The 14,821-nt window shown below is 40.7% G+C and overlaps 1 protein-coding gene across 1 annotated transcript in view; it reads right to left on the bottom strand.

Moving 5' to 3' along the window:
- Nucleotides 1-1,466: 1,466 nt before the first annotated feature.
- Nucleotides 1,467-14,821, bottom strand: part of SLCO5A1 (solute carrier organic anion transporter family member 5A1) — a 92,537-nt gene continuing 79,182 nt past the window's right edge. Inside the window, exons 8-10 of the mRNA XM_009278422.2 lie at nucleotides 14,329-14,570; nucleotides 10,878-10,942; nucleotides 1,467-9,629 (exon numbers count right to left, since the gene is read on the bottom strand). Coding sequence (XP_009276697.1) covers nucleotides 9,184-9,629; nucleotides 10,878-10,942; nucleotides 14,329-14,570 — 753 coding nt within the window. The 3' untranslated portion in view covers nucleotides 1,467-9,183. The remainder of the gene's footprint in view (nucleotides 9,630-10,877; nucleotides 10,943-14,328; nucleotides 14,571-14,821) is intronic.

The raw sequence follows: 14,821 nt of genomic DNA, 5'->3' as shown, positions 1-14,821 counted from the left end.
CATTCCTTGGTTTAACAGTTCTAGTCTCGGACACTGGTGACGTTCAGGGAGATCTGCAAGATGCTTTTTTGTGTGGTTATATGTATTGGAAATGAAAACGGATAAGTCTTACTTTGAACTTGGAAGTCAGAGAATCTGGACTGCATAGATTTCTCTGCCGTCCATGAAACGGCAGCTCCTCCCTGGTTGCGCACATCGGCTGAAGCTGCACCGCTGGCTGAGGACTCAAATCTGTTAGGTGCTGTGCACACCACCACAGTTTCTCTAGTCTGAAACCAAATGCACTTACATACCTCAGAAAGACAAGCCGTGTCCTGAATCAATGCGAACTCAGCTGCTCCGTGGCAGCAAAGTTTTGTTTGGTTATTGCTGGAGTGTGGGAGCTCATAGTATTCACAGTACACCAAGCAGCGAGGACGTTTCATAGAAACAAGCCACTGGTTATCCAGCCATGAAACATGCACTACACGTCAAAATACTTTCAGTATAAAGGCTCAATAATGAAACATGTCTAGAAAAATATATTCAACTTCAACCTGCTGTTCTTTTGATCTTGAAAGACCTGTCTCTGCCTCGAGACAGAATTTCCATCCGAGGATACATCTATACTTTTAAATAAAAGTGAGTCCAGAGAGTAGAAAACTTAGCTCCAAAACCAAATTGTATGAACAAGGTCACATCCACACTGCTAGACCAGGCTGGCCCCGTCCACATTATGTAGCGCTTAACCCTGGGTCTCCCCTTGGCTCTGTGCCGATATTCCTGTGGACCCAAAATAAGCAATTTCCAATTGTTTCCATTTTTAAATGTCTGTGGTAATACAGGATCTGTGTTGCAACCACTAGAGCTCTTACGGTGTGGTACCGCGGTGTGTCCTGCAGCCCCTGCGGGGTTGCATGAGGACGTGGGGGTCCCTGACGCACACAGCCCGTGGGTTTGGGTGGCTGCGGGAACCGGGGGAACCAAACCTGGCTCAGCCACTTCTGATATGTGGGAGGTCTCTGTGGCATAGCCCTTCCCCACAAACCAAATGGAGGTAGTTTGTTGGCGTGGTCCAAATCAGAGCCAAGGAGCGAACTAAGCACTAAGCAGTGTGGACATCAGGAGTCCAGTCCTTGGGTTCATGCCCTGGCCCTCTTTTATTGAGCAGTGTAGATGCACATAGACTCGTACCCTATGTATTTTTTCCAACTGTCAATATCTATTTCAAACAAATTTGTGTTTCTTAGCACATAACTAATATCAATCAAATTTAGTGCTAGAGGAAACTGTGGAATTTTACAGTTTATTTCTGCACGATCAATACTCAGTTGTGATTCGGTGGTCACTGAATTCAGTGGAAAGATTTGGTTTTGTCTGACTACGTGCTAAAAGACCAAATACTTCATCACCTGATCCAGAATGATTGCACAGCGACCCACGTACCTTTTTTGTTGCTTTTTTTTTTTGTCAGAAATAAAACACACTTGATATGCTATTTTTTATTTCCAAATATCAAGTATTCAAGAGTTTGCTTTGTAAACACATGTTTACAACAGATGCTGACAATAGATTTCATTAAATGATGTGTTACACAGCTTTAAAATTATTCTAAGCTCTGCCGAGAAATAAATATCAATTAAAAAACCCCATACAGGAGGCTAAAGTATGCAAAACAAACCGCATAAACCAATTAGTCTCTTTTTACCACAGCACAGCACCCACACACTCATACAGTCAGACATACTCTACAGATTTCCTTAATACTCTACACATTTGCTTAATAATGAGTTTTTTAAAAACTAAACAGTTACAGGCAGTGTGCCCACTCCATGCTCCTAACATACTACCCAGACTATTCTGTTGCTCTTCTGCCTAAATCGTTTGGTAGAGGTATGCACTGCAGCCAAGGGCAAAGCTCCCGTTAGCTCGACTGGGGAAAAGAGCAGGTCGTCTTTGAGGAACGTCTTCACTCAACCATGGATCACACTGACTCCAAATTCTTTTTTTTTTGGTACCAAAACTCAGTTCCGGATGATTTTGTACATTTTTTTGGTTTGTTTTGAAAATTCCCTCCATGTTTTCAAATACGGAATTTGTTAAAGAGGTAAAATTTCTGACCTATCAGTCGGAGGTGTACCTCTTAGTGCTATTTAGGATATAGATGCCTTCTCTGCATGAGCAGTCCAGGCACAATAACTCAAAATAATTACCTTTCAGAATTCAAAATGGAAGGGAAAAATTTTGTCTTCAGGATTTTAAAACCAAACCCCTCTGTTTTAAATTGTTGCTCACTTTAAAGTTGACCAGATTTGGCCTTTTTCCATTGCTAGAGCTAGAACTTGCTCTTATTCTACCCTTCTTTTTCTGGTATTCCACGGAAGAACATTAGTATTTCAGATCTGAATCCTCCATTTAATTCAAACGCTTACTGACGCTGCTTGGTTAAGGGGTCCCAGAATTTAGCCCAGTGTTTCTTGTCATTACTATAGAATTTATTTTCAGCCTCTGCTTAAGCATAGCCACTAAATAAAGTAAGACTCTACAGCAGGATGAATACATCCTACATGAGATTTCTGTGGTCTGTGTGGTCTGTGTAGCTTTTACCTTAGCTGTTAGCATTGGGCCAAATCCTGTACTGCCTCCTGAAATTACTTTCCCACAGAAGAGCTAGGTAGGAATTGGCCCACCAGGAATTACAAACACTGTCTTTGCTGGAGCTGTCCAGACTTTAAGAACAAAAACACATGCAGTTGTATCATTGACATGCCTTGAATATGTCATTTAAGTCATAGTGAATACATCATAAAATACTTCAGTACCTATTAGCACCACAGTGTTGTTTAGTCATTTGTCCAAAGATTATCAAGCTGTCTCACCCTCCCTCGAGGTGAACAATGTTTTGGATGCTTTTTGTAGCCCTTCATGAATTCCACAGCTTTTCACCTATTCTGTATCATGAACAAAACGTTGTTACAGGATAACGTTGTGACAACTGGTTTGAGATAGAAAAAATAAGAAAATACAGTACACACAACGGATAATGTAATGATTAGAAGAGTAGAATGGAACCTGAATAAATAAGCATCTATTTCGTAACACTTGAAACCAAGAAAAGCTTGGAGCTGCTTCGAACTTGCAGAGCTACGTCTGTGTTTAAAAGGCTGTATTAAGTCAAAAGAAAATAGCTTATCTGAAGGACTGGAGGGGGGTTGCTAAAAACTACAGTTATTAACTGTAGTTAATGTAATGGATATGGCTACGGGATATGGATAGTGTTAGCTGTCCTCCTTAACTTATGTAATATATTCTGTGGAAAGGATAGGGAAAATTTCCTTCCTGAGGATCAGGTAGGCTTTCAAACCTTTGGCCACATAATAACATGTATTAGTGATATTCAGTGTAAAGAAGATGAACCATGTGAACCCTGGCGATACCTAGCCCCCACGCTGAAGGCTCCACATCTCTACTCTGTGACGATGTTTACATGTAACTTTTTTGAATTGTTATTTGTAAAACAAGATGTTATAAGAAAAAAAGAAAGCCCAATTCTATACCAAAGAATTAATCTACCACATGATGTCGACTGTCCATCTTCTAAGCACTCTAAAGGATAAAAATGTCTATAAAATCAAGTCCAATATGTGAAGAACCCGAAATGTGTTGGTACAGGTTTAACCTACAAGGGGCAAACACTCTGTCTAAAGCAATGCCAATTCAGATTCAGTCCAGGTAAATCTCTGTTACCAGGTGTTTTAAGCCCCTGGAAAGCAACCACAGCTGGATGGCTTCAGCTGGGGGAATGCAGACACTGCAGCATGCAGCATGGCATCTCCTATGCCATTATAAAAGACACATTATTGAGAAAACAGAAAAAGATAAACTTGTTTAGAAAGTATTTTGTCTTTGATCTCTGAAAACAGTAGTAGTAACCAGTGAACAGAGTATAAAAGCTAAACAAGCACTTGATATCACTTAGTTCACACATGCTTGCTAAAGCGCCAGCTTGTTAACGTCCAACCCAAGGTACTGGCCCAGTTTTTCAGCCTCATCATCGGACTGATGAGGCTGAGAATCTGGCTGCAAAATAGCAGTAAGACACTTTGGACCTATTTATCATCAGTTTTATGTCAATATAACACTTCAAAGAGCTGTGGTATTACACACACAGAAAGTGTAGTAAGGCAGCAATAATTCAGGCATTTAGGGGGAAAACCCGCAAGAACAGTACAGAAGGTGCTGACCCCTCTCTCAGCCATGCTGTCTGGAGTTACATAGAGCAGGCAGCGCTCTGCTCTGTTTGCGTGGGAAAATTTGTCATCTGAACCTCTAGGTCCAAATTCTGTGAAAGGGCACAATCCGAACCTACAGCATTACTTGAGCAATTTCATTGGCTTCAAGGTCAGAAAGACGCCCTTATTTAATCTACCTCCCCACGTAACGCACATATTTTCAGCCAGAAATTCATAAAATAAGTGAATGGCAGGAAGAGCTAAAATGTGTCTTTGAGCATGTCCACAAAATATTTTGAATTTGAATTCTATTTGAAAATGAAAGCTTTCCTCCATTGCCAGATATATAAGTAGCCACATGTGAATGCCACAGGGGAGTTCTCGAGTGCTGCTTTGTGCTATTCTGCTTACAATGATCACTGAATCCATGGGGGAAAAAAACTCAGCACGGAAATTACTCTTTGGGTAAAGGAACTCCTTTTTGAATGCAGATGGGATTCAGTCCAATACTTACAGACATGCGTTATTTTTAATTGCATTACTTAGGTGTATAAACTTACACACATATTTAAGTGTTCTGCTGGATCAGAGCCATAATGAGTGGTTAACGCTATGAATTAATAAGCTATATTTAAAAAAAAAAAGAAAACAGATTTTTGAAAACACTGCACTCAATTGTTTGTAACTAATTTAGGGCCTTTCAAACTTACATTTCTAATACCTAGGAGGAGATTTGTGCCCCTATTCACTTACAGAACCGCAAGTTCTGAGGAACTGCATGTTACTACATGCACTTTTAAAGATACAATGGCTGGTCAAAGAACTGAAAGTTTCCAATTAAATATAAATTGCACTATAATATTCAACATGTTTCTTGCAGCTGCTCACACTGTACTGAAAGTATATAAAACGCCACCAGTTCCAAATTATACCATATTATATCCAGTATGCTCATGGGGAAGAAGGGGGACCACAACCACAGGGCTTTTGCCTAGAACTGGAAATACGGAGAGTCCCACTCTCCAGATATTCCAGCCCCCTAAAGCTCTACAAACCATCTCCTGAGGGTGCTGCACTCATAAGCACCCAAGGCCATGGCTACGCCCTTTCTGAAATTTTCCCCTTTTTGAGGAAACAAGGATGAAAGGGAGGCTAAGCAGGGACGATTACCTGTTCAGTCAAGTCCATATATCGGGGCTACTTCTCCTCTTATGTCCCTCACTCTAAATCAGGAATAAGTGGTGCAAGAGGAAATTAATCTGCCCTTGTGATGGCACTTGGTGGACTTGTAAATAATCGCCGGGTGTTGTTGCTCCGTATTATCCCTGGCTGGTTAACGGCAGGTAGATGACTTGGGTTTGCTACCGATAGCAGCCTGTGGGTGAGCAGGACCCCTGCTTTACATTTTCTTGTACTCGCTGCTATCCAGCCTTTAGTGTTCGGGGGTAGAGAGGGAAGGTGGCAGAAATTACAAGTTAATGGAATTTTATATTTTATGGTCAGAGGATTTCACAGCAGGAAGACAGCATGGCCACCCTCACCGGGTGACAGATAAAGCTCCTTTTTTCTTCTTGTGAGTCAGTTTAGCACCACACGTCGCTCATGACTACTGCTAGGGATGCACACAATTTCTCTGGCGATTCTGCTTCCTTCAGCAATGACAACCTCAGAAAATAGTGTTTGTTCAGCAGGTCTCAGTCTGTATTTCAGTCAACGCTGACAATGTTGGAATTGACTTCTCTAGGAAGTTAATGTGTTTCCCCTGCGTGCCTTTATTGGCTTAGTTTAGTCTGTTATAGCTTACTCACAATAAAGCCTCCTTCGGGAATCAATCAAAAACTGGCCAGAGGTTGGGTTTTCCTTCTTTCAGAGAATGCTGATTTAATTAAGTGATTTTGTAGAAATATATTCATATTGTCAAAATTATCTATATCCAAAAATGCTAACAAATTTGTTTGAAAAGTAACAAATTACTTTTTGTTTTGCATATAATTTTGAAAGGAAAATTAAAAGGCTATTGAAAGTACGTAAACAAGGCCTTTTCAGTATTTCCAAAGTGAACATCTTTCCTTCTACATTCCAGTTTCTCAAACGTTTCTAAAAATGAATGTTTTTAGAAGTTGAAGTGTTAGGATTTCCTAAAAAACAGGTGATCTTCATTCCAACAAGCTCTGAATTCCCTTGAAATCAGCTCAGAAGCAGCAGCAGTTGCAGATGTGTCACTTCTATCACTCTCATTCTTTGCCATCAGTGCCAGCTCCCGACAATCCTACAAGCCTCATTTGCTCTCCCTTGTTATTCACATGGAACCAAAGTGCACACAAGGCATGAAAAAGATCAGGATAAATGGTTCATCTCCAGCCTTTTACAATTCCCTAAATGCTCTGTTTCTGAGGTATTTGAAAAGATTGTCGTTCTTCACCTCACCCCGTGATGATTAAAATGGATGGGTGATGGGCTGCAATTACACTTTGTCCTACTACTTTGCCTCGATTTTTGCCATGGCAGGAAATTCCTGGTGCAAGAAGCATTTGAGACCGGAGCAAAAGGAAACATTTTTATCATCTATTCTGATCTCCTATGGCAAAAAAAAAATATACCAAATACCTTTGAGCCAAGGAAATTTATTTCTCGGGATGAGAAGTGTAGAAGCTAGTATCTCAGGTGGCACATGCTGACTGAGGATGTATTCTACCTGGTGGCTGCACAAGAGAAAAAAAAATTCTCAGGCTTGACCCCAAAAAGCTATTAATATGTCCAGAATAGCAGGAGGTGATTAAAACGATATTCCTCTACGTTGTAGTTTGGGGTAGAAGCATCTGAGTTTGCAGACAGAGAGAGGAGGAATCGTTACAAGCCACATAAATGGACTGAGACATTCTGAAGTAAGCAGCCACCATTTCAAGCAGGGGAACCAGGCCCGTGGCTAGTCCCATGTGCCGGTCAAGATGAGCCAGGAGACAAGGAAGGGCAGCCGGCAAAGGAGGAGAGGGAAATCTGCTCTTCCCAGGACAACTCAATGGATGCCAAGGAGAGTACTACCTTTAATTTCAAGGACTTGGTTCCATATAATGTTTGATCACCTTACATATTATAAATTAAAAATTAAACCAGGAGTAACTCTGTTCAAAAATATGTAGAAGTTCTGCTCTTTCCCATCTATTTTCACGCAAGCTCTCTACGTGGCAAAATCCAAACCTGACTATCACTGAGTCCTCTTAAAAGACCACTTTTAATTTCCTAAACTTCTAAGACTTTCCCTGCAGGGCAAAATACAGCTTTGACTTCCTAGTGTTCACCTGAAATCATTCTCTGCCCTTTGAGACATCATTAGTACATCATAAGCATGGCACCACAAAGCCTCCAGAGCAAGAAATGAAATGCCAAGTACACTTGATTAGAAAGTCTTAGCATCTCCTGGGGAGAAAACACACTAGTAATTTGGAATAAGCAAAGGCCACATCACGTCCCGTGGGTCCACGCTTGCAGACAATTTCTATTCTTAGCTCTTCCCCTGGAAGGGCGAAGGAGAGACGACTCACCCTTTGCCATCACAGAAGCTTTCAATGAAGCTGAGAAAAGGAAAGGTGGCCACGTGTGGGACAAACCATACAACTAGGACCTCCAGGCCTGTCCCACCAGCCTGCCCAGCACTGCCCAGCACCGGGCAGCGGGAGAGGCAGAAGTGGGGCAGAAATGAGAGGGACCCAGTGTCTGAGCCGGCACCCCCTCCCCAGTTGTCCTCGGTGGCGGGGAGCACAGCACCCTGGCAGTGCCAGGAGTGGAGGGGAAAGCCTCGAACCAGGCACTGCGGCGGGCAGGCTGCTTGCAGCCCACTTGAAGGGTGTCTCTGCTCACTCCTGCAGCAGGTAGCGAGTGGCACCAACCCGAGCCCCGTGCCGCCGGCTGCGAGGGGCCCACCGGGTCCTAGGCGGCTGCTCAGACACGAAATGAGGCCATCAGCTCTCCCTGGAGATTATTTCACCAAAGCTGAACTAGACTGGCACGCGTTTCTGAAGGACAGCCAAGCTCTTCCTATCAAGCTATAACTGGTTATTTTCTTCTTCAGGAAAAGTACGGATTTGGCGCTAGCAATGGCCACCCAAATAACTGTCTGTATCATTACAGAAATATGCACATATCTGCTCTGTTATGTGTGTTTGATTTCTACATCTTAATGTTATTACAAATTAATACTGAAGTTTTTTACTCCAAGCATTATACTCTCCTAGCCTGTGTACTTTGTGAAGAATGACTACATCCCATCAAATGAAAATTAATGTACATTTTCACAGGATAAAGGTATTATGACTCAACATTTGCAAACATTACCTGATTCATAACTTCTGTATGGCTTAACATGTTATTAACAGTACTTTAAACCTTATGTTCTTTTTTAATTTAATGCTTATGTCTGAAAATAGCGCCTTTCAAATTCAGTTGCAGTAATGTCTTTAAAAGCAAACTTTAAACTTAATTTGCTGCACATACAATTATCCAAATAAGTTGCATAGTTTAATTAACTTCAGTTGTGCTTTGTAGCAGAACTCACAGTAATTACTCAACTCTTAAAAATATGATTTGTGGATGTGAAGTTGACGATACATTTAAGCATCTTTGTGACGTCTAGACATCAATGATATGAGTTTTTGTCACTCTTCCACTGACTTCTGCTGTTCATAATACCTCACCCTTACACTGATATTAGATCAGAGCATGGACATTTAATGGACACATTTGAAATAATTACAAACACAATTTTTAAAACTCCATGGTCGGGAGGGGAGAAATAAGAACTTGGGTTGGTTTGAGGTATCCAGCCCTCAGGAACATACTATGGTTGTTTGCATTAAGCTTTGTTGGTTTTATCACGTGTTACATTTAGATTAAAAATAGAAGGCACAGGTGTTTTACAAGGCGCCGTAATTAGGTCAACCAACAGAACTAAATATTACATTACCAAGCCAGGGGTCTATATCTCAGCAGTGACTTCTTCCAATGCATTTTCATTTGAGGAATTTATTGCTTCTGAAAAAGGGCCGGGGTATGTCTGTGCTACGCAGTTCATTCCTTGTGCTACACTGATGTCTCCTCGGGAACTGAAGGTAGGGCAGGATATAGTCCGTGCATAGTTTTGTTGGGGTCCAGCTTGGCCAACCATCTCACTCACAGTGTTCACCGGCGAAGCCCTCCATCTCTGTCTCTGCAGTTGCTCTTCTTTACACTTAATGGAATACCAGGCCAGGAAAATAAAAAAGAATCCCACAAACTTGAGAGCAGCTGCCAACCCAAAGTAGACAAAACGAAACGAGGTGACGTCGTATTCCCAACAAGATCCTTGTACGCCGCAATCCTGTTGCCAAAGCATGCACGTGGTGTCAATAACAGCCCCAAAATAAATTGGAGTGGGAATGTAAGCTGAAATAAAAATAGCAACAGAAATACTACATGTTAGCATATAGTGGAAGACTTCTAAAGAAACTATATGCCTTAGACAAACAGATGGAAGTTGAGAAGTTTTGAGATTTCTACACCGTTGTTCTTACGTGTAATGTAAAACATGGAAAAATGGTCAGCTGATCTTCCCACCAACACTACTTATCCCACACATGAAACATACCACAAATGGGAAAGAATTCAAGCAAAGAAGACAATGCAGCAGCACCTTACAACAAGTACTGCTTCAATCTGCCGTTCCCAGACAGCTCTTCTTGAGCCACATGTCCCCCAAAAGAAAATTCAATGTTGCTCTCAGGAATAAAATACAGGAGAGGAACAAAATATGACATTATCTCCAGAGCGCTACTTGCTGAACATCCGTTGCACATGAGCTGGGAAAGAGTGGGGGTTGCTGCTTTAGATTAAGGAGAAAAAGCCCCAAAGACTGCAAAATGTTTCTCTTACTGAAGATGCATGGAAGCGGTGAGACCACTAAAACTGTAAATTTTCTTTTGAACAGATCTTCCTCAGAAACAGACTTTAACTTCTAAGGCTGCTAAAAATGCAGCCAGCCCACTGAACGCGCCTGCATTCTCCAGAAATACAACAGCTTTAAGACAAGTCAGAAACATCCTTCCTCAAAGAAAACTTCCAGATGCAGTTATACGGGCTTCTCCTCTTGTTCTCTTAGCATAGTCCTTGCTTGCTCTAGTCACATGTTTTGTAGCAGCTGAACACCTGGAGTGTTCCTTCTAGGCAGGATTTTAGAAGTTCAAGAGCCTGAAAGAAACTACTTTGTGGAATAAAGACTTTTAACATGTACCCTTTTTGCTTTGAAACATTTGAAATTAGACATTAAGTAACAATTGCTTATTTTAAAAATGCAAAAAGCTATTGTTATTGCTGAAAGCAATAAAAATCTGTTTCTAGAAAAGAAAAAATCCTTGTAAAATAATATTTAGTAACTATTAATTTTTAAATAAAATTTGAAACTGTAAAAATGTCTCTTTCTGGGACAAAAATGTTGTTCTAGAAAGTCAGGACCAAAAAAAAAGAAAATTAAATACATTCTCAGCTACAACGTTTTCAGAAGCTATTAATTTTAGGTTCCTAATACAATCAGTCAGGCAATTAGTTGCACATTTATGGAATTTTAGTACTTTTATGGTACATTTAAGCCGAACATGGCGAGCCTTTATGGAAACGCTGAGTAACTGTAAAACTTACCAAGAGTTCGTAATAAAACAAACTGCATTCCTAGTGCAAAGGGCCGCTCCCCATCTTCCACAGACCTAGCAGGCAAAAAGAAAACTCCTCTGAAGAAACAGCCATAACAAATAAGCATTGTGGTATGTTCTGGCTCTACCTCCTGGGTTTTTTCCTGAGCTATAAAAAATCTTTTCTAAATTTCTTCCGTTTAGCTTCTAATTTCGTTAACTCTCATTTCTAGGAAAAAATATAGCCAGCACCTCCTGTCCCTGTTTAATCAAAATCTCAATCAGGCCTTTTAACCTTTCTTTACCTGTGTAAGGCCTGAAGAATTTGATCTAAACTCATTAAGGAAATTTGGAGAATCCATCCAAAACGTTTACGGCTTCTCATGATAGTTTCCTATTATTTCGTATAATGTCTTGCTTTATTTTCTTAATCTTTTTCAGATAAATTAGAATTAATGGAGAATTAAGTTGCTGAAAGCTGGACTCAGCTTCTGAATTTAACAGATCTCTGCGTAGCATAAGCACTTTGGAGATACTTTAGGAAAAATATCAGTAGAAACATCCAAACAGCCTCTTTAAACACTGTTCCTTTTCAACACAAGTAATACAAGATTTCTTCCATTAGTTTCAAAGGAAAAATGTCAAGCTTTCAAAAGACTAAATACAAAGTAATGATATTCCACAATGCAACTACAATTTTAGTAAACCACAAATTTTCTTCTGATTTAAAAAATATTTTTAAGTCTTAACCTAAAGGTCTGAAATTAAGATAGGCAGCTTCTAATGACATTGAAACGTAAGATAAAAAACCACAAAAAGACTGCAGTCAAAAGGGTGCAGCTGTAAAATCAAGGTTTTGAAGTCAAGCACTCACTCCAAAATTGAGAAATCGGAGAACCAACTTGGGCCACAAATCTTGGACCGATGCGCTGTGCACAATATGTGGTTTGGGACAGTGGGTGTCACTGTTCAAGTGTGTGGGCCATCCTTTTTTTACTGAACATTAGAAAATCCTGCTGGAGACGTCCCTTATGAACCTCACTACTGTGAGGCTCACTGCAGTAGTAGTGTTCATTGATTGTAGTTTACCTTTGCATAATTGCAGTGTAATGACAATGTTTTTTTATTATTATTATTATTATTATTGTACAAGTGGAAAACCTGGAGACAGAAGGAGTAAGGTCAGAAGTCTCTGAATTATAACAGCGCTGTGCACACAGTAGTTGAGCTAAGGCTGCATGAGCAACTGCAAGTCTGACGTGCCCACTCGTGAGCGCTTGGCTTCACAGTCCTAGCAGTGATCCTTCTATCCATTTTGTAGATTTTTTGAAAAGCAAACTGGAAGACAAATTCCGCCACATGACACGGCACAGTCCTCCACGTGTCAGCAGCAGGTTCCTGCATAAACCTCAGCCGCTTGAGCTGAGAAAATGGCAGGAAGAGAGTGCTTGTCCTTGCTGGGGACGAGACACAGATGCCTGCCAGAGGGTTTCAGAGCTGTGCTCATGGCTGAGCCTAAGGAGAGCAAAGACAAGTCCTGATCTGCCCCATGTTTTCTAAGGCTCCATGACCTATTACAAAGGTTTGCCATTATTATTTTTATAGGGGAATAATTATGAGCAGCAGCAGAACATCAGTAGTCTCCGAATATCAGAGTGCAGACATAAAGACAACACTACTGGGAGAAAATCCCACTTGGTTGGGAGGACCATTCTCGCAGAAAGAAAAGGCCCGAGACTGGTTTAAAAAAAGCTCAGTTTGGAGAGAGATTTTACACAAAACCAGGTCAAAAGATGTCTGTATGTTAGCAATTAATGCAGCTCAAGGGAAGCAGATTTATACATCTAAACAGCTCGTGCTGAGGACCTGACATCTACACCACAAGCATTTCAGGTTTTGTAGGGCTTTTACTTCAGACCAGCTATAACCTGGTCCCAGGGACTGAATGTCCATTTGCATCTGGATTATTTTGGGTGTGCTTCTGAAAAGCATCTCAAGCCCTGGAACAGGCTTCCTAGAGAGGTGGTCGATGTCCCAAGCCTGTCAGTGTTTAAGAGGCATTTGGACAATGCCCTTAATAACAGGCTTTACTTTTTGGTCAGCCCTGAATTGGTCAGGCAGTTGGACTAGATGGTCATTGTAGGTCCCTTCCAACCGAACTATTCTATTCTATTCTATTCTATTCTAATTCTTCTATTCTTCTATTCTTCTATTCTTCTATTCTTCTATTCCCATTCCATTTCGTTTCATTCCATTCTAGTTCTTCTATCTTCCAGCTCATCTCCGTCAGACAGGAACTCACTTCTTGAACTCTGAGAGCTCTCCAGCTTTAGATTCAAAACCAAATCGACATCTTTAAACCATTTTTTGTCCTTCTGTTACCAGTAGAACTGATACCTATGGGTGTGCTTTGTAAATCCTGGTAAATAATTGAGTTACCTCATTTTCCTCTAATTCTTCTTCCTCCTCTTTTAACAGCAGCAACATATATCAGGAACTCACTTCTTGAACTCTGAGAGCTCTCCAGCTTTAGATTCAAAACCAAATCGACATCTTTAAACCATTTTTTGTCCTTCTGTTACCAGTAGAACTGATACCTATGGGTGTGCTTTGTAAATCCTGGTAAATAATTGAGTTACCTCATTTTCCTCTAATTCTTCTTCCTCCTCTTTTAACAGCAGCAACATATATTATACAAATACAAATTTATTTTAGCAGTAGACCATATTCTGGTTTTTTCAGCTCACTTTTCTTTAAAAATCAGACTGAAGTTCACTTACAAAGGTTCTATTTTAAATGGACAAAGATGTTATAGGGAGTGATAATGCTTATCAGACCAGATGGCAGAGATGGGAAATGCCAATCCAAAAACCTGAGCACTTTTTTTTTTTTGAATGGACAAATAAATGACACTACCTTTCCTTACAAAGACTGTGTTGTTCTCTATCCCTAAATGACCATGGTGACAACAACACAACTACAGTACAGTGCTTAAAAGTTCAAAATTCTTGTGAAGAAAAAAAGGGACGATTCAAAAATGGGCATGTGGCAGGAATGAACAATTTCAAGAAAGAAAAAAGGATAATTTTTAAATGTCCTCTCTTTTTTGAACTGGGAATGAGTCAAATACTAACTTTTTTTCATTTGCGTTTGAAAATTCAAACCACTGCTCTAAGAAGGTTGAAAATTTCTTCAGGAGTAATCATTTTCTTACAAGATGCTTTTACTTGTTCTCGCTTTATACCGCCTGGAAATTGCTGGGCACTTCCTGTTTCCTAAAGTGCATTATCATGCTACATATTCTAATTACAAGCACCCAATCCATGTCAGCCCTATTCTATTCACTTTTTAAGGACACATAAGCTCAATGTTTGGCTGCATTGCTCCACCCTCTTCTGACACAGACACTGGTGATAGCGGGCACAGCAAAAATACTTAAAGAACCATAACTAAGTTCTCACCTGAGTGTCACTATGATTGCTGACGGCTGGGCACACGCTGTTATAAGGGTAACAATGAAGAGGAATATCAGGAATGGGATAAGCGTGTTGCAGGTTCGATCACACTTCCCAGAAACAGCGTAGCCGTTCTCATTCAGGTAGGTTTTGACAATAACCAGCCGGAGCTGACTGCGCTGGCCCACCGTCGGCGGAGTGATCACCTGGCGACTCTGGACACAGGCACATTCTGTGTAATTTCTTACCTGAGGAGAGCGAAAAAGAACGTTTCCACAGGAAATACTCGTGCGAGGAAGACATTGCGCAGAGCCGTAGTACGACAGTCACATAGTACTTCTCAGTCAGGAATCTTCTGCCTCTAGCCTCATTACCCCAAGTACAAGCGAGGTTACCACTCCAAGTATTTTCAAAGCTGGTCAGGACTTCCCATGATGAGACTGCCTTTCCATTGCTTATGACTTCCACTGTTTAGGTTGAGTTTAGAAAAAATTTCTGG

This window comes from Aptenodytes forsteri, unplaced genomic scaffold, assembly GCF_000699145.1.
Source record: "Aptenodytes forsteri isolate BGI_AS27 unplaced genomic scaffold, ASM69914v1 Scaffold18, whole genome shotgun sequence".
NCBI lineage: Eukaryota > Metazoa > Chordata > Aves > Sphenisciformes > Spheniscidae > Aptenodytes > Aptenodytes forsteri.
This window is presented reverse-complemented; position numbering and strand designations above follow the sequence as displayed.